General features: G+C 37.4%; 1 protein-coding gene across 3 annotated transcripts; it reads right to left on the bottom strand.

Annotated features, from left to right (window-relative positions):
• Nucleotides 1–584: 584 nt before the first annotated feature.
• LOC306885374 (uncharacterized protein) lies at nucleotides 585–22289 on the bottom strand. 3 transcript variants are annotated; one of them, XR_013785527.1, is made up of 16 exons: nucleotides 20463–22289; nucleotides 16449–17126; nucleotides 14028–14228; nucleotides 12199–12338; nucleotides 11681–11851; nucleotides 11282–11471; nucleotides 10413–10469; nucleotides 9119–9220; nucleotides 8950–9027; nucleotides 8725–8841; nucleotides 7983–8114; nucleotides 7052–7272; nucleotides 5777–6199; nucleotides 1489–1723; nucleotides 1230–1344; nucleotides 797–1157 (listed from the first exon to the last, which is right to left on the bottom strand). XR_013785527.1 is itself a non-coding variant. In XM_079441837.1 (15 exons), the coding sequence occupies exons 1-15, from the start codon at nucleotides 21518–21520 to the stop codon at nucleotides 1335–1337; spliced, it is 3813 nt and encodes a 1270-aa protein (XP_079297963.1). In that variant the 5' UTR covers nucleotides 21521–22289; the 3' UTR covers nucleotides 585–1334. The 3 variants fall into 3 exon arrangements, 2 of the variants coding, with proteins under 2 accessions (XP_079297963.1, XP_079297962.1); XM_079441837.1 differs by having other exon boundaries at nucleotides 585–1344; XM_079441836.1 differs by lacking the exon at nucleotides 797–1157 and having other exon boundaries at nucleotides 1323–1723.
• Nucleotides 22290–25049: the final 2760 nt, after the last annotated feature.

The following is a 25049-nucleotide window of genomic DNA, read 5'->3' as shown; positions in this document are numbered from 1 at the left end:
AAGAACAGGGGAAATAAAAGCTTCTTGATTAAAACTCCTACATATTAAACTTCAAGGCATGAATGTAGTATTGTTATTATTTAATGCTGTCAAACGATTTATCGCATCCAAAATAAAAGTTTGTTTGCGTAATACATTTGTACTGTGTATATTTATAATATAAATATACACACAGTAAGTTTTGAAAATATTTACATGTATATTTATATTATATAAATATATTTAATATATAAACATTTTTCTGAAATACATGCATGTGTGTGTATTTACATTTACATAATAAATATACACAGTGTACACATGTAAACAAAAACGTATTTTGGATTCGATTAATCGTTTGACAGCACTATTATTATTACTTTGTTATAATACTCAACAGTAATCAATTTACTTAAGTTTGAGTTATTTAACTTTAGTTACTTTTATAACTGTTAAAGTATTTAAAAACTGCTAAATAAAAGCAGCAAATCTTACCTGCCTTAACCTTTTCTTCTCTTCTTTCAACGCTGCTTCAAACCATGCATCTCGTAGAGGTGTGTTACTACATTTTCAAGAGATCTGACCTTTTTTTTTTTTTTTTTTTTGCACTTGGTGTTGAACAACCAACTCAACGCCCTAGTAACCACATAGCAACATACTCAAAACGGCCACTGCATAGCAATATCATGGCAATCATCTACAAAACCCTGGCAGCATGTTTTACATGCACTTCAGAAGTCCTGTAATGCAGCACTACAAAATGTGCATATAAATGTGGACATGCATATGTTTGCATAAACTGTAGCAGACACATTTTACTCAGCCACATTTTTCATTTATTATCAGTTTACAACATGTACACTTGGCGGAGTCAAATCAAAACGGGTAAATCTGGTGCTAAAATTCAAGTCAGTTCAGTGTCTTTCTGAAGATGCTTTCGATTTAAATGAACTTTGCTAAACCTTGTGGTCCTGAAAACAACATTTGGATGAGGATGTCATCCATCCACCCCCCCCACCAAAAATCAAAATAAGAACACATCTTACGCACAAGCTAATATGAATCTGTGAAAACAAAGGCCTCACTCAAGTGCTGCAAATGACTTCAAGTCTTCCTCTTGCCTTTGTACGGAATCAGAAAGGATGAAGTAGAACAAGCCGGATCGACACATAACAGCACTAAAGAAAGTAGCTTGATTTAGACATTTACACAGCCCTCAAAGAAATCGCACATGGCTAAAACTCACAGACCGTTGCAGTCGGAGACGCGGGAAAAGATGCTCTCCAAATAATGCTGTACATCGCTGGGAGGGATGAACATCATCCATTCGCATTCAAGAACAGTTCCTTTAACATTCACTTTTTCCTTTAATGGAAGAAAGAAATATATTAATATGTAGCAAACGGAAGTTTAACGGCTGAAGCACATTAAGTAGAAAATGACAACGAACGAAAAGATCAAGTTCAGAGAACGGTTCAGGAAGGGCCAGCGGCTCCTCCCAGGGTGTACCGCAGGTCTTGGTCCTGGGTGAACTGAGTTTCCGGAGCAGCGTTTGCGGGCGGTGGGGTGGCGCTCGGGGGAGAGGAAGGTCCCCGGCCGGGGCACAGGTCTGCAGCGGGACGTCTGCTCTCGGAGGCTTGCTGGGAGATGAGCTGGAGAAGGGTTGACGCTACATCTGACGTAATGTCTTGAGCGTGTTTTGCAGACTTTGACCCGGTTGCCTCTGGAGTTACTAATGCAGAATCTGCCAGGAAAAAAGACAAAAACTTTAGACATCTAACATAATGATCAAAGAACTCCACACATGAGCTATAGCAACAAAGAAATATTACAACAATTAAACAATACATTACTACTGTAAACCCAAATAAGTCATGAAAACTGAGCTGCGGAGATACTCTGCCATCCGCGGGATGAAAACATTATTTTTCATAAACCAAGAATAAGAAGGTAAAACCTTCGTACTACAAAAACACGTTAAATGCATTTAACTTGAAATATTGAATTAGCCAAGTCACAAATTAATTATCAAGGAATAAATAACTAAAGCTTATTACTATTACGCCGTTTCTTGTTCTTTTTTTTTGAAAAAAGTTAATGCACAAATGAACAAATGAAAATATGAATCTGCTTTTAAGGGATTATTCTTCACTTACAAGCAAATATCAGCTGTATTTGCTCTTAGCACATTTTATATCATTCTGTTAAATGTATAATATGAACATTTAAATATACATCTTTGAAAACATTTGAAGTATTTATGTTCTAATTTATGAAAATTATAATCAATTATTTTCATAATTAGTTAAAAAGGCATACGAGTAAGAGTAATATTGAAGGTAAATAATAAAAACAGCATAGCAATTTGTCACTCCAATAGTTTGGATTTTGCTAACGCAGCAACTGGCAGGAAAAAAGACACGAGTCTAGATTTATGTAACGTGACTCTTCACCGGATGATCATTCTAATGCTTCAGTTGTTTTATCTATAGCCTAATACATGTATACAGTCTCAAATGCGTTTAATAAATTGATGTAATTTTCTCTATTAGTAAGAATTTCATGTTTTATTCAAAATCAAGTTCTGATCTGTACCAGAACAGTCATCTTTCAGTGACCTCTAGTTGAATCACAGTTAAGCTACATGGTTAAAACATGATGAGAGCTTACGTCTGCATGGCTAAAACACTTAAAAAAACTAAAACAGTTGGACTGTCCTTAAGCTAACAGAGAAGTCGACCTGAAATGAATCCATGCTTGACACTCATGCAGGAGGTGTGGGATAAAACGCCTCCACACGACTTAAACACTTACACTAACCTACAGGGATTGGCTGGAGTCACTTATGTTTTATTATTATATCATATGTACAAATATAAATGTTGGATAATTATATAATATTAAATATACAAATGCTGCAAATGTTAGATCTTTTTCCATATGATAATATATTTTTAACTTGCGTATTTAAAGATCGCTACACAGCGATAATTATAATAGTAGCAGCAGCAGTAGTAATAATAAGAATAATAAAAACATTTGCAATAATAGAAGCATTCAGGAATGGTGCAACATCATTCGCAGTGCAGTATTTCATCCTGAATTTAAATGTACATTCATGAATTTTTTAAATTCAATAATATTTTATGAAACCATTGTTGTGGTGTCTTACCAGATTTGCATACATTTCAAATGTTAAATAAGAGTCTGATCTAACAAAGCAAAAGATTTTGATTGTGTCAATTTTAGACTTCGCTTCTGTCATTTAGGAATAAAATATATAGCTGAAGGTGAAGCTTTTTTGTTTTTAAACATCCAAGTTGTTAATCTTGAAAACAAATGGGTCAGTGCAATAGATTTATGATTTTAAGAAAAGGCTATTCAATGGGTTAAAAATAAAAGTATATGTGTGTGTGTGTATATGTATATATATATATATATATATATATATATATATAACAATTTAGCAATGGCCAGGGCACATTCAGATATAAATACTGGGGGAAAATACATAGAATTAAATTATAGTTCACTTTAAATCTGGCAAACTCATAAGCTAAAAAGTTGTTTACTCCAGACTTTGGACCTCTGTGCTCCAATACGACATTGACTTAACCAAGTTTAAAACTATGACATTAGATTTTCTAGATGCATACGTAAAAACATTTTTTAGGGTTTGTGGGAGTGAATTAGCTCATGCAAAATAGTTTTTATAGCAACTACTGAAATGTATTTTATTTAAACTTTTGCTTTTGTGTGTGCAGTTTATGTTGTAGCAGTAGTCTGTCTAATATCAGTCCGACTATTATTACCCTACAATAAACTATACCAAATTAGATGTGTTCCTTTTGAACTAGTAAACATCACATTCACATACATAGAAAATATCTACAAGAGTTTGGAGACTTTCATCAATGCAACAAACGGATGGTGAGATCGAACACAAAAAGTCAAAAACAAACAATAGCCCTTTTCCATCAAAGAAAATATTGATAAGTGTGAGGACAAAATATACAGTATAGCTATAATTTATTTGACACTCGTCTCACAATAAGGCTTTATTACAGTGTGTATTCCTGTATTCACAGATTAAACCCCAAAGACCATGTGAAAAGAGCAGAGAGAGAAATGAAATCGACCACTGAGGAACTGAGAGTGAAAAAAGCGTGCGAGCTGGGGGAAAAAATGAGCTGGAGGGTATTAGTCGGCAGGACAAGGTCAGCCGATCTTAATTAGACTTCATTAAACTGGATTACACCAGCAAATGCTATAGAGCATCTCTTGGATGAGAACCAGTACCATTCACAAATAAATGGATGAATCTTATAAAATGTCAAGAAAATGCTTGTCATATTTCACCCCAAAAATCAACAAAGAAATGCATTACTTTGCACGAAGACTATATTCTCGAGATTTATTGTATTTGACATCCGCATAATAAATTCAAATAAACTGAATTTAAATCTACATGAATTAAATAAAGCACATTTTCCACCTCTCATAACCAGAAGTGTGTAGATGTTTTATTTTTTTATGGAATTTCCTTAGATTTTTCCCAATGATGCTGCCATGCTGTATAAAATACATTATAATTTTATAAAAAAAAAAATATGTAAACTGAATTCATGATACTGTAATGCTATATATATATATATATATATATATATATATATATATATATATATATATATATATATATATATATATATATATAGTTTAATATTTTACATTACAATAATGAAATATATTAATTATATTAATTCTTATTACTGTAATGCAGATATAAAATATATTATGCATTACAATAATGAAACGTATAACACTATAAATTATTTTTTATGAAAGACTTCTGCATTAGTCTTATGACTAATGCAGAATATACATAAATGAGATCATTTTAGTAATAATGCTATATATATATATATATATCCTTTCAGTAATGAGGACACATTTTTCCATTACAATAATGAAAATGAGGTGAATGCCCTTAATTTTCATGAAAATAAGGGCACCAAAAAAAATAAAAAATCATGTTATTACTACAAATCCATAATAAAAATGTTCAATGTCAGAGTGAAATATGATCTCTGCATATTCTAGACAGGATTTTAAGATTCACCCAGCTATGTTAAACCAATCGAGTAAAAAAGAACTAAATTATGTGTGCAAGACAGCGGTTGGAAATGTTACCTAGCTTACTCCAGTCAAGTGTTGTTTTCTGAGTGTACTAGAAGAGAGACACATAAATAAAGATGTGTCCAAAATGGCTCTTTATTAGGACCGTTTAATCTGGATTTAAAAGAGTGACAATTTAACGCAAAAACTGTAACCACTTGCAGTGTGTGCCAATAGATGAAGAGCTCCCACGTCCTGTCTGTGAGCAGATTTCTGCACACAAAAAGTCCACTGGGCACCGACGCAGTGCGCGAGCAGACGGAGCTCTGTGGATTTTGTTCCTATGAAAATAAAAACTAACTATTGCAAGACTGTAAAATTCAATGGAACTTCACGAAAAGCAGAAAATAAACATCTGGGTTTTCAAATAAACATGACAATTTATTTCTGTTTGTTAGCCTGCAGTCTTTTCAACTAATTAAACGTTTCCCCCTCTTTAAGATTTTAGGAAGAAAACAACAACAACAACAAAAAAGAGTGACATCTCTGCAAGAAAAGCGTATGGTTTCTCTGATGCGGGTGGGTCCCACATTACAAGCCTGCGGTGTAACCTGTTTAGCTGTGGCCAATCACAGCATTCGACAACTCAGGCCCCGCCCCCATAGACTTAACTAACACTTGCCCTCGCGATCGCTGCCCATGATGGAAGCGGAGCCCCCTCGTGCAGCGCCCTCATCTGGCCGGACTCCGTTGCTCTCGTCTGCCCGCTCCGCCCCTGGCGCCGGGGCCTTTATCAGCTGCTCCAGCAGGAGCGCGAGCAGGCCGGCCTGGTCTTCCTGCGGGATCTCTGCCGGCTGCGGGACGCTAGAGGACTGGATTAAGGTGGAGAGCTGACTAAGCAGTTCGAGCTGCTGCGCGGCGTCCGGCTCAGGGGTGGAGGGGGCGGCGGGCGTTCTGGAGAGCACTGATGTGGAGGCTTCAGAGGATGAGCTGCGGAGGTACTCTGCCATCCGCGGGATGGTTAGATTGTCTGTCTGGCCCTGCAGCAGGTTCAGCAGCACCGCCAGCTCGGTCTGGTTCAACTGCTCCGCTGCGGCTCCCAAACCTGTGCATAGAAACGGTTATATTTGATTGCCATTTATGGAAAACAGGATTCAGGTTTCTTGCCTTTCAGTTTACATACTCCAGCATTGAAACACTTGACCTACACAGATTTAAAACAATGAGGAAGCTGGAGGGATAGTATCCTTCCAAAACACCAGAAGAGGGTACTGAACCTGTAACAATGAACCTTTTCACATCTACAGGACTTTCAGAAGCGGAAGTCATTTCACAGTTTTGAAAAAGGGTCCATGCACTTAATGTTTTTTTTTTTGAAAAATGGGAACACTGCAACAATATTGACAGCCACAGTAAAAATGCAACCCAGAAAGCAACCATTATCACTTCTTTCAGAGGCGAGGGATTGAGCCAATCTTAACAGAGGTCATCTGTATAAACTCAATGCGTTAGGTTGTTTAGTGAACATTATGTAAATATAAAAAAATAAATAAAATAAAAGTATAAAATATAGAATAAAAATAAAATAAATACAATGTTAAAACTACAGCCTCACATTCAAGTAATTGAAATGATTAATGCTGATGCTAGACTTACTTTTATTGAGATAAGGTGGCAGGACTTAAACTTACACAGCATTACATTCAGCATTACATTCATCAGCACTTCATTATACATCCAGCCAGTTTAAAAAGCACAGATAAGAGCGAGCTCCTCTATTAGGTCCAACGGTCCAATCCATTTTAGAAAACACTTCATTTATTTGAATGACCAGATTAAATAAACTTTCACCCTGCCCCACCACTTCTGAAGATCTGCCTACTTGAATAGTTTAGCTCCTCTGCCTATGATTTTGAGATGAACAGAACCCAAGTGTTCCTATCAAGTCATGGCCCACCTTCCAGCTCACTGGCTGTGATGTTTGCCGGTGCGGGATGGGCAGATGAGGGTGGTGGGGGTGGGGGACTCGGCGGCGGGCGGCTGTTCTCCCCTCCTGAAGGTCCTGCGGGTTCCTTTCGGGGAACTTTGGCAACAGGGAAATCCTCAGGCACTCCGCTTTGCCTCTGCCGCCGCCGCTTCTTGCTCCAGAGCTCATGACAGTCTTGCCAATGAGGCAAACTAAAAAGAAAGACCACAATTACAAAAAAATATTACGAATGTGTATTTACTAGGGCTGGGCGGTATATCGAGTTTGTACGATATATTCTTTATAAGTGATATACGATTTAAGGCAATACCGTTTATATCGATATACAGTAGTTTAAAACAAGCACATCTGAAAATATAGCGGAGGACACGGACTGAGCTGCTGCGGAGAAAGTGCGTAGCACAATTTGTTCTAAACATGTGACACTTTATATGAAGAGCTTTAAAAAAATAAAATAAAAAAAACTCGTAAGGTATAGAAGCCTATAGTTTTGTTTTTAGATTGCAATGTTATGTTAGAATGTAACGTGATTTTAACCCTTTTTAAACATAATATATGCCTACGGTTACATTCACTTTATTTGTTTAATCCAAATACAAAAGTGTGTAAATACCGAGATATATATATACACCGTATAACGCAAATGAGCCAGAAAATACCGAGATATGAGTTTTTGCTCATATCGCCCAGCCCTAGTATTTACTGCCATAAATTCAGCTAGTTATTCATAAAGAGTTAAATTTCATTATATTAAATAACCTAACAACATTTAATTGCAGCTGCATTTAAAACTAAATTACAAAACGTGGTGTGACTTTACCACTCGCTCCACAAACGTAGTTTCATTAACACCATAAAATACGATTTAAATCACATAAGATGTGTTTGTGTGTGCACTGACTCAGGTGGCGGCATCTTGTTGGGATCCACATCACACAGAAACTGGCTCGCGAGGGCCTGTTCGGCCGTGCAGCGTCTCGAGGGGTCCAGCGTCAACATGTGGTCCAGCAGGTCAAGAGCAGAGGAGGGCAGACTATAGACAGACAATGTGATCATAAAGGAAGTACTGTGTAAAAATACTGTGACTAAAAAGATAAATACATTTATGCATTTGGCAGATGGCTTTATACAAAAAGTGACTTACACTGCATCATTAATATTCAGCATAACTATGGCAAAACAATCTTTTTTTAATAAGTTTGCTCAGGAAAGATGCATTAAATAAAAAGTGACAGTAAAGACATTTATAGATGTTCCAAAAGATTTAGAATTTCAAATAAATGTTCTTTCAAACTTTCTATTCATCAAACCATCCTGAAAAAAAACGTATCATGTTTCCAGAAAAATATTAAATCAGCACAACTAAGAAATGTTTCTTGAGCAGCAAATCAGCATATTACAGTGACTTCTGAAGGATCATGTGACACTGAAGACTGAAGGAAGGATGCTGGAAATTTGCTTTGTGTCACAGAAATAAAATACATTTTCAAATAGAAAACAGTCATTTTACATTTCACAATATTACTATTTTTACTGTATTTATGATGAAATAAATGCAGTCTCAGAGTGAGAGACTTCTTTCAACAAAGATTAAAATCTGTCAGAGAATGATGGAAGAGTTTCAAAAATCAGGATGAACTTACAAAGAGAATTCCTCCCGCAAGCGTCGCCTGTACTGTTTCTTGGGTCTCATGGTATTAAAGTACGGCAGCTTAATTACATCTGGCCAAGCAGCAGGACACGGACCACCGCACAAACGACTGACCAAAACAAAATACAAAACAGATGGAGTGTAACACCATTTCATAAAGTCCTTTCCCCTCCTTCAGCATTAGAGTAGCAACACGTGTGCATTGTGAGTAACGTACCTGATCAGCTCAAGCTGTAGAAGCTCTTGGTTGGCCTGGAAAATTGGTTTCTTAGTGAAGAGTTCTCCCAAAATACACCTTTACACAACAGCAAAAACAAACACAAACATTATTATTTGAACAGAAGCTGAGGTGTAAATGTAGATGGGAAACAGACAGAACGTCTTACCCGCAACTCCAGACATCAATAGCAGGTGAGTATCTCTCCTCTCCCAGTAGCAGCTCAGGTGGGCGGTACCACAGCGTGATCACCTTATTAGTGTACGGCCGACTGGGAATGACCATCAAGTTATATACACCAAAGCTTTTCAATACCAATCATGTTTACAGTTTCTGAAATTACAAGTAAATCTATAGAAACTTTAAAGCTGAAGGTAGGGGTGGGCGACATGAGCTAAAATTCATATCACAATATTTTCCACTGTCCAGACGATATCATTATTATAGCATGATATGAGAAAAAAAGTAGACCTTAGTTAAATTACAGGCAAAATAGGTATTTTAACCTTATATAACTTGAAAAAAAACATGATTTAAGGCAAAAATAGAATGGTCTGACTTTAGATGTGTGAAATTATGCTACATTAGACACCTGCGCAAAAGAAAAACAGCAAATGGACTGAAAGAAATTGCAAATTCGCTCTATGACAGCAGATAGCGCTTAAGGCCTCAATTTAGCGTTCCTTTGGTTACCGCTGTAAATAAAGCTGCTCTGCACTGCACTTATGAACACGGAGGTAAGAGAAAAAGAAAATGCCATCTAAAGTTTTCAGTTCCCTTCAGATACTCATTCATATTAACCCCCTGCCCCCAATTCATTATTAATATTTTTCTTCCTATATTTTGAGCATTGTGAACAGTGGTCTTGCGCTGCCTGCTACAGTATTTTATGCTACAGTCAGTGTTCTGCGTCTCTGTCCTGTGTTAACAGCCGTTTACAGACCTAATATTACCACACAAATTATTGTAATCCAGTTTGTGTGCAGTTCCGAAAAGCCGACCTTGTGTTTGGAGCAAAAACTGATTCATGTCCGATCAAGCGGGGCATCTCTCTCTCTGATGACGCAGTAACGACTGCGGGGAAAAAAATCTTTGTCTGTCCATCCAATGAAATCCATGAATATGTAACGGTATCCACAGTATAGCAAAATCCATATCATGGCGCAACATAATACCGGTAGTCACCTTAATACAGCACCCACCCCTAGATGAAGGGTGTCAATTTTTGCGCCCCATAGATTTACATTTATTCATTTAGCTGACGCTTTTATCCAAAGCGACTTACAATTGCTATATATGTCAGAGGTCACACGCCTCTGGAGCAACTAGGGGTTAAGTGTCTTGCTCAGGGACACATTGGTGTCTCACAGTGGATTCGAACCCGGGTCTCTCACACCAAAGGCATGTGTCTTATCCACTGCGCCATCACCACCCCAGATTGAGAAAGCCTAACATTTACTTACCTTTCCTCAGAGTTATAAAGACGAGCCAAACCAAAATCGGCAAGTTTGATCTGACCACTGTATAAAAAACACACAAAAAAACAGTAAGGTGAATGGAGCAATTTCCAAAAGCCCTAGATCTTGCATAATATATTATTTAACACTATTTTGTAAACAGGGCCACATTTTATCATTTTAAAGCAAGATGCAGGTATTTACAAGTATTGGTTAAATGCCAGTATATAACGTCACTGTAAAAAAAAAAAACAAAGACAAATGCATTGATGCACTTGCCCCAGCATTTATTTCAGAAAGCACAACGGTAGTTAAGAATGAAAAATTAATGCAAAAATCACTTTTTACTGTTTTTGAAAGAAGTCTCTTATCCTCACCAAGACTGCATTTACTTGAATACAGAAAATAGCAATATTGTGAAATATTATTAGAATTTAAAATATTGGTTTTCTATTTGAATATATATATATATTAAAATTAAATCTATTCCTGAAAATCTGAATTTCCAGCATCATTACTCCAGTCTTCAGTGTCACATGATCCTTCAGAAATCATTCTAATATACAGATTTGTTGCATGAAACATTTCTTATCACTGTTAAAAATGGTTGTTGATTAATATTTTTATGGTGGAAACCGTGATCATTTTTTTCCAGGATACTTTGATGAACAAAGTTCAAAAGAGCAGCATTTATTTGAAATATTTTCCGTAACATTATAAAAGTCTACTTTAAATTTTGATCAATTTAATGCATCCTTGCAAAATAAAATGATTAATTTCTTAAAACTGAATGTCAGTGTAGCTAAACACAACATGTTTGCATGACACTAATAAGAGACCAACTTCATGCAATATTTCAAAACACAAACTGGTACCTGTTATTTAGCAGGATATTGGAGCACTTGATGTCTCTGTGCAGAAAGTTCTTCTTGTGGCAATAATCTAATCCCTCCATCAGCTGACGCATGAAGCTCTGCACATGCTCATGGGAGAAAGACACCAGTCCTGATTCCAGCAGCCCCATCAGGTCATGGTCCATGTACTCAAACACCAGGTAAAATGCACCTAATGCACAAAAATACATACAGGTTAATACACAGAGGTAGGCCTAGAAAATGAGTGTGTGCAGGCAGAAAATGAAGCATTTCAGGAAAATCGAAAACTGAGTGGGCCACAAATATGCCATTATCTCTAAGAGAAGAATGTGTTCACCACTGAAAAACTGCATGTTAATACAAAAAGAAATATACACATGCAAATGCATTTAAACAAACCTTTATCCTTCTTGAAGTCAAGTGCGTCTTGTTTATCAGTGACGATTTCTTTCATGTTAACAACACTGCGATGGTTGAGTTGTCTCAAGATCTTGATCTCTCTGATGGCAGTGATGGGGAAACCCTCCTTTTCATTATCCAATCTCACCTTCTTCAATGCCACCAGCTCTCCTTTAGACACCAAAACATAACAGAAGGCTGTCAACACGTCTTCTCTTCTCAAAAACACAGATTTTAGCAATGGCAAAAATAGCAGTGCAATTACTGAGAATGAGCAGATAAGCACAGCTTTTCTAATTAAGAGCAAATAATTCTGCATTTAAAGCAAAGCAAACAAACTACCGTTCAAATGTTTGGGGTAAATCTTTTTTTTAAAGGAATTAATACTTTTATTCAGCAAGGAAAAAGTAAAGACATTTATAATGTTAAAAAACATTTCTATTTTAAGGAACACAGACATTTTGGAGCGCATTATAACATTTCCACACACTAGTATTCATCCCATTTAAACAACACACCTGTGTCTTTGTCCTTTGCCTTGTACACCTGACCGTAGGTTCCTTCTCCAATGATGCCGATGATGTCAAACTTGTCCACACAGCGCTTGCCCCAGTCAGTTTGAGTCTGCTTCCCCTCTCCATACCTAGGACAGCAAATCCTGCACACATTTGACAGACACTTGAGAAAAAAAGTCACTTTCTCTCATTGTGCCATTTTCCAGAAACTAATGAAGCATTCCAGCATCCCATGACTCAAGTAATAACTGTGATAAGGCTCTCTCTCAAAACAATTTTGCAATGCCATTCAAATCTTGGGTTCAAAAGAGACATTAATACTTTTATTCTGCAAGGACACATTAATTTGATCAAAGGTATGTTCTCTAAATATAAATGTCTAGGAGCACAATGTGTTGTATTAGCAACATTTCAATGTTTTAAAATACAAACTTTTGTTTTCTGTTTTAAAATGCAATTGCCTATTTAATTCATTTCACAAAAAACAAAAGCTTAAGGCTTGAATAGCTCTGCTCACAACTACTAAAATATGGAAATAAATAACTCACTACACCTTCTGCCAAAAAATAATGCTCTTCCTCAGTGTTTTGTCTTGGAATCGCAAAATGACAAGTCCCGTTTTATGAGAAGTTGATTTAGTTTGAAGTAAGTTTAGGATTAAAAAGAGAACAAATATTTGCCAATGAACAGATGTTGAATTAAGTTGATTTTCTTGACTCCATTCATTGGCAGATATTTACTTCATAAGTAAATGTACCTTGATTTAAAAACGTTTAGATACTTGAATTGGAAAAACAAAAATACTGAGGACCATATTAATTTTTTTCAATGCATGCAACATCTAATGCCATTACCTCATGAATTTAACTTCATGCCTCCTTGCCTCAATTTACAGATCGGCCAATTAAAACCCTGTAACTAGGGCTGCACGATTAATCGAATGCGATAGTCATGCACATCTCGTCAGTAAATCTCCATTACCTCCTTTCAGATGGAGCAACATCTACTACACACGTAGTTCACTGACAAGCTACGTTTAAAAAAACCAAACAAACAAAAAATACCCTGCAGACAATATAATCGTACGATTATGAAATCACAATGAACTACGGCTGTGTATTAAATGCTGCTCCATCTGAAAGCATGTGAAAATACCACATTTAATAACATGTTTTTACTCCAAATTCACTTCATAACGTCAGTCGAGTGTTTGAAATAAATTCTTCTGTAAGATGATGCGACTTCTTAGAATAAGGCACACAACATATTTCACAGTATTCTAAGCAGTGATAAAGGCTATGTTGATTAGCACTTCATTATAATGAAAATTATAATAAGAACTCAGATAAATCATATATTGCCGTAGTCATGTGTTTATCAGTCACACTGAATCAATGAAAGCAGTTAAATCTTCTATTTATTCAGCAGCTGCTATAGGCATGTCCTGGGTTTCTTCTGCGGGGCGTATTTGGAGTTTCCGCGAGAGAGCACCCTCTGGCATTCAGATGGAGATTTACTACTGATCACAGAACCGTGCTTCACTGAAAGATACGCACGACGATCGCAGCTTTTGTCTAATCACGATTTCGATTTATTTTTATTCGACTATATGTTTTAAAACATCTTCGAAAGGGGGTATTTTGATATTCAATAATATTTCACAATATTAAAATTTCTTTACTGTATTTTTCATCAAATAAATGCAACCTTGGTAAGCTTGTATGAGACATGAATCCTCCCAACCCCAAACTGTTGACCATTAGTGTAGCTGAATGTTAATTTCACTCAATCTTCTTGAGAAATGCCCTGAATGCTGAAGCAGTGGCACTTACTTTGGTCTCTTCTTGAAGGTTTGTTGCAGAAGCAGTGGGGATTCTCGAGCGGGGGACTGCGGAGGGGAGGGGTCTCCTCCAGGAAGTACTGGAGGCAGGGGCAACTCACTGAGCAACCGCGTCCTGATTTCTTTTTCCTTTTCTTTCTCCTTCTCCCTGTCCTTCCGTGATGACTTCTGGGAAAGACAGCTCTTCTTTGGACTGAAAGGAAAAAAAATCCCCAGTTAGTATTCATTCTACAGGGAAAACGAAGCTATTCCAAAAAATATTGATTATTTTATTTTAGATTTTTTTTCACAGCTTTAACTAAAAGTAACTGAGAACATAGAGGAATGTGGAATAACACTAAGCAGTAAACGTCAGAATTGTTTCATCAAGTGAGCTGGACGTTTCTCTATTATAACTACAAAATTTGCCTCAACATGATGACCAAAAATGGGTCTCTTAGACTGCAACGTGTCATGTAACATACATGTATATGATGTAAAAATGTATTTACAACTCATACAAGCATTAGGGATTTGAACAGATCTAGACGCCAATATATATTGTGGAAAAGCCAAATTAATGGTGGTGCATTCTGCATGGATAAGCACTACTCCCATTATCTGGCTACTCAGTTACACATTCCACCATGTAAGGTTTTTGGCAGGGAAATTAAAGCAGTGAATATTTAAAGTAAAACAAAGTAACACCAAGTAGTTGCTATTTACACTAAGTATAAATAAAGTTGCATACAATTTGGACAGGCATAAAAAGCAATAAATAGCTTGTAGTTAAAAAATGCAAATGATTTTACATGGAATTCACACAAAATGTAATCAGAAGAAATAAGCCATGCACACTAACAGTGAATATTCAGCGTAATGCTGGGTGTAGTTAATGACAACAGCTTTTATCAACAAAGCTATTTGCATTTAGTGCAAACAGACACCGCCAGGAAATAACAGCTTATCCTCAGCGTACACTCTCTACAGTCCAAACATTCATCTAGGATAAATATATAAATGGTCAAGCATATACAATTTGATCATGTGGCCAAGAGCCAACATGTACAAAATGGAAACATATACATATATATATATATATATATATATATATACTATAGCTTAAGTGTACTTGGGCCACTGTACAGTGTTTAAAGAACATGAATGTTGCTGCATTAGATAACAGCATGGCAAAATATGGCAAAAATGCATGGAAAAATAGCACCTGATGTGTGATCATAAGGTCTCAGGCCCAAAACGTACTGAATGCAAGAATGTGAATTCAAACGCAACCAAGCTTGATTTTCTGCATCACTGCATTTCGAAATATCAGACAACAAAGTGCAACACAAGCACAGTTGCATAATCAGTGCTTCCACAAGACTTCAGCATAAACTCTTTTCTTTTAGGTCAAATAAGGTCATTTTGAAGAGAATGAGCAAGTTGGTTAAAGTAGTTATTTTAGTATCATTTTATATACTATCATAACTATAATATTTTTAATTTAGCTCGTTTTGAATTTAATCTTTTATCTTTTCAATTCAGACTTTGTTTTTTAATAAGTGTTTTGTGCATTTTTCATTTTTATGAAATATTTATTATTTTTATTACTACTATTTAGGTATAATTTATTTTTATTAAAGATTTTAACGTTTTAATGATTTTTCAATTAGTTGCCAATGCATTTCTAATTAACTTTTGCAAAAGTTTTTTTTTTATTACAGCATTATTTAAAACATAAAAAAAAAAAAAAAAGAGTTTAAGTGAACTAAATGACTGGAGAAGCCTGGCACACACAACCTAGGAGAAGTCTATCATTTCACCAGAAGATTGAGTTGAAACATTACAAAGTCAAAACAATTTTTTTAAATGAAACAATTCACAAACAGAAATGGTCTTGGTGCCAAATTCTCGTCCAAAAATCCAGTGGGCAAAAAACATATGGTGCGTAGATCCAAAATATACAATAATACAAAGACGAAAGAGATCTGCACTCAGCTCGTTTCATTTATTGCTCAGAGGTCACAAATCACCTTTTGCACATATTTGCTCTGAGCAATTAATGAAATAAGCTTTTTTGGCTGAATCTGGACGAGTGTGGATCTCTTTCATCTTTGTATTAAAATGAAACATGCATGGATAAATGAATCACAATAAGGGCTGAGCGATTAATTGCATTTGTGATAATATCGCGATAAGAAAAAAAACACGATTTTTCAACCGCAGAGGCTGCGATTACACTCGGTCACGTGACAGGCGAGAGTAAAGAGGTGTGTTCGACTTGAAGATCGATCGGTGTATGACATCAAAGTACGGCGAGAGAAAGCATAAGGAGATGTCCGCTCTCGCATAGCTCTCGCAGTATTTGATGACACATACTTGCGTAAAGAACGCTTCAAGATTTCCTTATGAAGTGTCTCTGATCAAGACTCACCTGTCTCTGCAGTCTCCCAGAAGAACCGGCGGCAGGGGAAGAGGCGGAAGTGTGGAAGTCTTAATCGTGTGTGCGGGACTTTGCGTAGATTTCTGTTTGGGGCTTTTTGTGCGCAAAGAAACAGGTGTAGCAGGTGCTGAGGGTGGAGGAGCAGGCGGAGGGCTGTTTAGAGGAAGAGGTGGAGGGGATGAGAGAGGAAGAGGAGGGGGAGGAGAGTTCGCCGGGAGAGGCGGAGGAGATGAGAGAGGCAGCGGAGGTGGACTGGATAACGGTAGAGGTGGTGGAGGAACCACAGCTGGCACCTCCACTGGATCAGTGTTCGGAGGTGGTGAGGGTGGTCTCTGAGGCTCAGGGGGCGGGGCTGTGTCTAGTGGTGGCGTCTCAGTGTTTTTCACCGGTGCATTTGAGACGTTGGATGTGTTAGGGCGGAGGGAGGGGGAGTTCTTGGCGGCGGCCGCCGCCTGACGTTCCTTCTTTCTTCGCGTCAGCTCGGCCCCCAGGCTGGAGGTGATCGGCAAGCGTGAAGACGAAGGGGAGCGGCTGCCTGGTCGACTGCTGTGGGAGGAGCCTCCACTGGCTCCTCCGGAATATAAAGAATGCTTCTTAGTGCGAGAATGGGAAGAGGAGCGGCGAGAGGAGGCGTAGTGAGGAGAACGGCTCCGGGAACGCAGAGAAGGCCTGGGGAGGAGAAACAAAAAAATAGAAATGATTTAAAATCAGTCATGTGAACCTGCTCAAATTTAAATCAACAATGAATCACAAAGGGTATCCTTAAAGTCACAATCAAGTTGCATCAGATCTTTTCTTGCATTTTGTGACGTGCATTGCAACACGCGAATGTTCACTGAAAAACAAAAACGTAGAGCGAGACATAGCAGGGCTCGAGAATAAAGACTGCCCGATGGCCCGGGGCCAGCGTGAAAGGCGTTCAGGACAGTAGATGGATTTGTCACTTGCAGCGTCGTCGCAAAATTTTACCATTCCGAGGGGAACCGGCTGTTTTTAGATATGGCATTTTCTTTTTATTTTGTCTCCGTATAATGCATTCAAGTTAGTGTTAATACAGCTGCTCTGTTTACAGTGGTAAGAAAGGAGTTGTTCTATAAGCGCCACCTGCTGGCAGAGAGTGAAATTGCGTCTCATTCAGCCCGCCTGCCGTTTCTGTGTCATGCATGCAGATGTTTTATGTGGCATCATTTCACAAAGCTAAAGTCAGGTCATTTTGTTTTCGCTTCAGATTTAGAAATTATATAGTCTAATATAAATCAAACCTTGCACATGTTTTTTATGATCAATTCATGATTAAAATGCAGTGGCTGCCTCTAATTTCAAATGGCTATGAAAAGTCAAGGTGCAACAAAGAGTGAAGAATATGCAAATGTTATTTAATATGTGATTTCTCAATTTATGTACCTGAACATCTACAAACATAAAAGCCTAAAGCATCATTTCATTTCTATATTTGTGCTATATGCTTTTAATAATGTTTAAACTTTATATTTGTTTAATTTTGGCTAGTGATTTTTGCTGTGGTATCGAAATTGAAAGAATTGTAAAATTGATTTGGTATCTAAAACATTGGTGTCATATAAGCTTATTTATTATAATAGAGATCAAAAACAATGATAACAGCAACTTGTGCGTGTCAGGGCCAGTAAACATGTTGGCAGGGCAAGTAAAAATCTGAACCACTGGCCCGACCAGGCCAGTAGAAAAAATCCTTAGCGTTGATCCCTGCATAGTTTAATGCATTGGTTGTTGATCAGATTTTGAGATGTTGGTGTTGCACTGAAAAATGGGGGCAGATGAACATGACCTCGCAACAGAGGGGTTTTTAAGTGCCGTTCACGTTACACTTTTTGTTCTATTACAGGAGAGCAAAATGTAAGCTCACCTGAAGTTGTTTCACATTTTGCTGTTTTCCGAAGATCAAGTTCCTGTGAATTTGTATTATGTGAAGCCGTGTGACGAATATAAGATTGATACATCACAGCGTGACCTTGTAACTGAATTAAAAGAGCATAAATTTAAGACTGCAGTGTTGGAGTAGATTGTTTGATTCTATATTTGGATTCATTATCTTTTGTTTACGTTTTTAAAAAGATTCTGCAGAGTGAGAGATCATATCATATAGTCATTTTGCAAACAATGTAGTTCTTTGACAGAAAAACCAATAAGCACCGATCAAATGTTTGAGTATCTAAACTAACTGAGGTTGTTCATATGTAAGCATTCAAATGCCTTTACATCAAAAAACTATTTTCTTTCAATCCTTAAAATTAAAAACTTTATATATTCCATAGTACACAATGTACAGAATCTGGTATGACAATAGAAGGGGTGTGTGCTGGTAATCAGTAAATGAATGCCTTCGAGGCATAACCCAAATAAACAGAAACCTGTAATACAGGAATTATTGCATGTTAATGCAAGATCTCAGGTTTTGTGAATAGTGATGAGTGACAGCTAATGCACTTTTCAAACAGACTTAAAAAAAAATAAAAAATCCATTAGGACTGAATATCATGCTATAAATATTAAACCCCTCTACTTGTAACAGATAAAACAGTAATAACATAAACCTCTGCTGATAGCTTATCAATACTGCAATTTAAAGTATTATCTATGAATTATTAGTATGCTGATAAGCAGGTCCAAACTATTTTTAAACAGGTAAAATACATCAATCTTCTACGATAAATATTGAATTGTTATATTGTAACAAAAAAAACAAGTCGTTTCAATAAAGCATAGAAATTTGTGCAATGCCTAAAATGATAATTTGTATAATAAACACTGGACAATATGATTTCCACCAAACAGATAAAACTAACCCAAATACAATACTGATATACTAAAACAGTAGTCAGTTAAAAAAAATAAACAAACTCCAAAAATAAAATACACCTTTAAAGAAAAAAATTAAAATTATGAAATGAAAATCATTTAGTACAACCTAAAATCAGTCTGTAATCTAATTTACCTGTCAGCCTATTACTTGAACTAATATGATGTGCAAACTGTTTCTAAACACTTTTATAATCTGGACACCAAGGTCCCATTTAAAGCGGATTCATTTTAAAAACGACATTTAGCGGATGCATGAAATCTAGCCTGCAAATTCATCCTCTTATGAAATCGCTGGGCAGTGTCAGGGAGAAACTAGAAAATAAAAAGTAATCAGTTACAGTTACTGAGAAGAAATATGTAATTAAATTACAGTTACTTATGAAAATGTTAATGATTACAAAGGGGGTTAACATCTGAATATTTTTCACACACATCCGCATATAAAGATTTAATTGATTTCTTTCATAAATTGCATTGACTGCTCTAAAATGTGACACACCAATGTTTCAGGAGTTTAGGACACATGCTTATTCGTGAACTGATTTATTTCCTGTTTGGGTTTATGTATATGCTTTATTTTTCAGGATTGACTTCCCCCCCCCCAGAGTTAGATGCCAGTGTTTCCTGTCATAGATATGCAAAGATTTGATTTCAAAAACAGTATCATAGTTAAACAGTTTCTTATGGTTTTAAATCTGTATTCAACCTCAGAATGATCTATAAAGAGTATAAAAAGAGGTGATAAAGTCTATTTTTGTGGCGGCTGTGCTTTGAAATTAAATTATTATAATCTTAATTCAAGTGACGAAGGATTTCTAAAGCGATAGTAATCAGTGTTGAGTAATACTGTAAGGTTAATCAAATCAATCAAATGCAATCAGTTACATTAATAAGGTAATTGAAATAGTTACACTACTTATTAGATTTTAGATAGGGTAACTTGTAATCCGTAACCTATTACACTGTCACTGACATTTCCAATGCAATAACCTTCCTACGTGTCCAAAAACCTCTGGAGTGCACATGGACTGATCTGGGCTGCGTTTCCCAAAAGTATCGTAAGCCTAAATTGATCGTTGCTCCATTGGTTTCAATGGGTCTACGATGTACTTAAGCTTACGATGTCTTTGGGAAACGCAGCCCTGTGTTTGTGTGCTTTCTCACCTGGACACTGGACTTGTGCTGGATGAGCGCCGGTTGCCGTAAGGACTGCCAGGTGAGTGTTTTCTGTTCACATACGGACTTCCATCCTTCTCGGGGCTTGAAGACCTCCTCCTCCGATAAGGGCTCTCGGACCTCTGTCTGCTCCGCCTGGGAGGCTCCCTGTACGGACTGGGGCTCGCAGCCCTGCGCTTGGAGGAGTAGCTGTTCTCGAGTTCCGCAGCGGAAGGACTGTCCGCTCCGCTTCTCCTGGACTGACCCTTCCCTTTAGGGCTGGACTTGTGGCTCTTGGAAGTCTTCCGATGGCTCCGGTCCTCCTCATACTCCTCGCTCCTCCGCTTGTCTTTGCGAGATTTTGACGAGCGGACACTTTCCTTACTGATGGAGGAGGAGGCGGAGGAAGCGCTGCTGCCCAGACCGACAGCGGACTGCACCGCACCTGATGAGAGAGAGTCGCCGGGCCTTTTGCTACCTGACTCACCTGAGCGTCTGGATGTGGATGCAAGGCACGCAGCTGAGCTAGTCTTCTCCTTGGCCTTCTTGCGGCTCTCTTTACTCGCTCTTTCCCGGTCTTTACTGTTCTTCTTGACGCCGCCAGCCTCTGCCCTCTCCGCGGATTCCCTGACCCGAAGCGGGTCTTTGGCTTTCTTCCGGGAGCGCTTGTGTTTATGAGTCCTGTTCTCTTTCGCAACCCCCTCCCCCGCTTCACCGTAGTCCGAGCGGTCTAAGCGTTCTGCGTCCCCGCTCTCCGCCGGTTTGCCGGTCGCGGGGGAGTCCAGGAACGTGTCCGAGTCGGAGCTGATGTCGTCGTACTCCACCAGAGGCTTGATGGCGCCCACTGCTGGAGGCGCGGCGGCAGCGCATGCGGAGCCGGTTTCGGCCTCGTGTTTGAATTTGTTTCGTTTGTGCTTGGAAGAAGTGGACGAGCTCGCCGTCTTGGTGGGATGCCTACCGGGACCCGCGTGCAAAAGCTGGCCTTCCCCGCCGGCCGCCTGCTGCTGCTGATGGTAAAGCGGTTCAGCCTTCCTCTTGGTCCCATGCAGGCGGTCTGATCCAGGCATACCTCTGTCCTCCGGAGACGCGGACCTAAGTGGTCAAGACAGCACATGAACAGCACAAATCGCTCAGTGTTGAGTAAAAGTGTGAAATCTTGCCAGCCGGAAGAGTCCGAGTGAAGCAAAACAAAGATGCGCACGCTACTTGACGCGCAGAGGTTATCCACAAGTCATCCCGGTCCCGTGTCTTCTCCGAATCGCGTCGAAATGTATCCAAGAATATAAAGCCAAAAACAAAAATAAAGATTTTTTTAACGATATCGTCCTTCACGATGGCATCACTGGTCGTTTCCAGGGTGCTTTAGGCAGCGGCTAGCTCTCGGCTAGCTTTAGCTAAGCTAGCATCCCTCGAAAATACAAAAAGAAAGAAGAAAAATAAAGGCTGTCCTTGTTTTAGATTGTTTATCCTTGTTCGATATCAAAGCCTAAACAGACGTTTAGCTCTCCTTGCACACGGTTTCTGAGCTTTGAAGCAGTAAAGCTCGCAGTGTAGGGATATTGTCCCACATAACTGAAAATAAAACTTGACCCGCTTGCTTCTTGTTCACATATTCGCTTTAATGTTCAGTGTAAACTCTCTGTAGTTTCATATTCATCGGAAATTATCACATATTTATGTGTTAAAATTGATTCCAGTTTACTTAAGCGGCTCTGGGAAGAAACCAGACCCAGAAATTGGGCGATGTTCGTGGATATAAAACCCTCCACGGCCCTGAATTCAGAGAGAACTCACTTCATCCATTACAGCCAACATTATGCGCAGCCTCTTCTGCGCATGCGCGGTTTAGCCCGTCCCACGGAAAAGGAAATACCACAGCCTACACCGTTTCCTCTCGGATAACGGATTTTCACAGAAATACTCGAATATTGTGTATGAAAGTAGTGAAAACGAAACTGGAAACATATAAAATTATTAAATCGCTTGTTTACGCTGCTTCTATAGAACAGGATCGCTGTCAATCTCCATGGTAACTAGGCGACAGCCAATCAGAAGCAAGCAGTCGCGCTTCACTTGAGCTGAAATTAACTTTTAATTTTTTTTTAAATGTGCATTATACAATTTTATTCGATTTGTTATGTAATGATCATTTAATAATATATAAGACAAAACACGAATTAATTAGAGATTTTATTGTAGCAGAGGTAAAGTTACAGACTCTTTAGCGTGTTAAACGTTAACGTTACATAATTTCTGAGCAAACCTGTGATAGCAAGAAGCCTTTAAATGTTTGTCAGTTTTACACTCGTCGATATGCGTCCTTTAAATTATAACAACAACAACATAATGGATTTCCATGAATAGTATAACAACAATGGACCGAAAAACTAAAGTTCTACATTATTTACATAATCTGTTGTTTAATAAACGAATTATGCAACTATAGTTGTCTTAGCCTTGTATAAGTATAATTTCACCTTCGTAAGCATTCGTCAGCGGTGAATGTATGCCGGTTTTATATTTGATTAATTTGATGTAGATCGTATTTTCACATGTTGATGTCGCGCGCAGATGACGTCAGAATGAGTGCGCAGCTAGGCTTTTCACAGCTGATGTTCAGAAATGTCTTATAGTGAGTGTTTGTGATAAATGTACCTTTTGTGGACGATATTGCACGTTTATTTTTCTTTTGCCCTTTTTCTGTTTCATTTTGGGTTGACTTTAAAGTAGACATAACAAAAAAAGGAAACAAAGCCCTTAATTTAGAACCATGATATTTTACTTTGTTTTCAAAACCCATCTTTTTCTGATAAACAAATTTACATTATCAATCTGTTAATTATCTTAGCAAAGTTTTATGTTCATAAGTCAAAAGTAATTCAAAAGAGACCATCATATATTACATTTCGTAACACTGATATTAAAATATACTTTGAAACCCTTTCTGAGATCAAATAAGAAGCTTATAAAAACAATAAAGCTTTTCAAATTTATGTAACTGCCCTAATGTACGCATAACTATTTTTTTTATCTTATTGTTTAAGTTAAATGTTTGTATTAATTTTGTTTTGTTGTTGTTGTTCTGTTTTGAATGCTTTTGTACAACATTGCCCTATGTTTGCCTTGTGCTATTGTGTAATGAAACTGAATTAATTTAAAAAAGTATTTACATTAGCCTGAAGTCTTTTAAAGGCTGTTGCATTAAATAAAGTGAAATCCCTTGTCACAACATTACAGAAACTAAGTACTGAAACAGAGAAAGTAATTATTTTTGTATTGATTTGTATGTGCATCATGTTTTTTGACCTCGCATTCTGTTCAGTTTATACGTTCCATGTTTATTTTCTAAACTAAAACGCCATAAAGGCATTTTTATCACGTGAACTGAATAGTTTCCAATTACATCACATATGTTAATCATTTGTATATGTAGTATATTTTGATTATAGTTTTTTTACACAAAATAATTCAGACTTCAAGTTTTAATATTCATTCTGTGTTGATAAGAGGATATTTTATAATCGCTCTCTCTCTACACACACACACACACACACAGATAGACAGATAGATAGATAGATAGATAGATAGATAGATAGATAGATAGATAGGTAGATAGGTAGATAGATAGATAGATAGATAGATAGATAGATAGATAGATAGATAGAGACAGATAATAACAAAAGCACCTTTTGATTATCACAAGAACACTCTCTCTCTATACACACACACACACATATATATATACATTCAGCAACGCATTCCATTTGACTAATTTGTTTACAGTTCTGCACATAAATGCATTGTAAAGAGCGGAAATGTATCAGTGCGAATATAATAGTAATACCAATATTTAGGATTTTCTCTGATATGACATTACTTTGATGTGTAACAGTTTGCTGAACCACTCCGTGTCGTTTGTTTGGCAAAACACTGCCTCGTGTTACCACCACGATCACGTCAAATGACGAAGACCGTCTTTGAGTTTTTATTGGTTACGACCGCCGGGGGGCGGGGCTAACAAATCAAACCCGGAAACGAGCACAACAATAACAAGAAAATATATGAACTGCAGTCTTTACACTTTCCATACTACAATAGGAGAAAATATTGCACTTTTAACAAGTACTTTGCACACATTGACCCATAGAAATGTTTTAATATCCTCAGCACGCCAAACAAACAAACTTTCAGTGTCAAACTATAAATAATACAATGAATGCTGCTCACATTTTTATTACAAAATGGATAATATTTCTAGCTTGGTAATATGACAACTACAAAACTGGTAATGTTTTATCATAAATGACTTAAATTCGAACTTTAAGGCGTTAAACGTTGCAATAACGTTATACGTGTAACTTACCCTGGTTATAATCACACATAGCTTCGAAGTATTAAAAATCAATTCAGTCTGACAAATGAGTATGGACAGATAAAACTGCAATATTGACGATAAGGTGTAGTTTTCAGATGGGAAACTGAGAGCTAGTGATGGTAAAGGGGAGGGGGTGATCCGCAACACAACAGGAGATAAGCTTGATTTGTTCATACTTCAACCACTGGGGCTCTTCTGCATCTTCGCCATATACAAACGCG

This window comes from Barbus barbus (assembly GCF_936440315.1).
Source record: "Barbus barbus genome assembly, chromosome: 19".
Taxonomy (NCBI): domain Eukaryota; kingdom Metazoa; phylum Chordata; class Actinopteri; order Cypriniformes; family Cyprinidae; genus Barbus; species Barbus barbus.
The sequence above is the reverse complement of the archived record's forward strand: the minus strand, read 5'-3'. Positions and strand labels throughout refer to the sequence as shown.

Coding starts and splice junctions, on each gene's coding strand:
- LOC306885374 (XM_079441836.1), bottom strand. CDS start 21,520: ATGCCTGGATCAGACCGCCTGCATGGGACCAAGAGGAAGGCTGAACCG. Junction 14,229..16,448: donor CTGGGAGACTGCAGAGACAG/GTGAGTCTTGAT, acceptor TTTTCCTTTCAG/TCCAAAGAAGAGCTGTCTTT. Junction 8,842..8,949: donor CTACAGCTTGAGCTGATCAG/GTACGTTACTCA, acceptor TGTTTTGGTCAG/TCGTTTGTGCGGTGGTCCGT.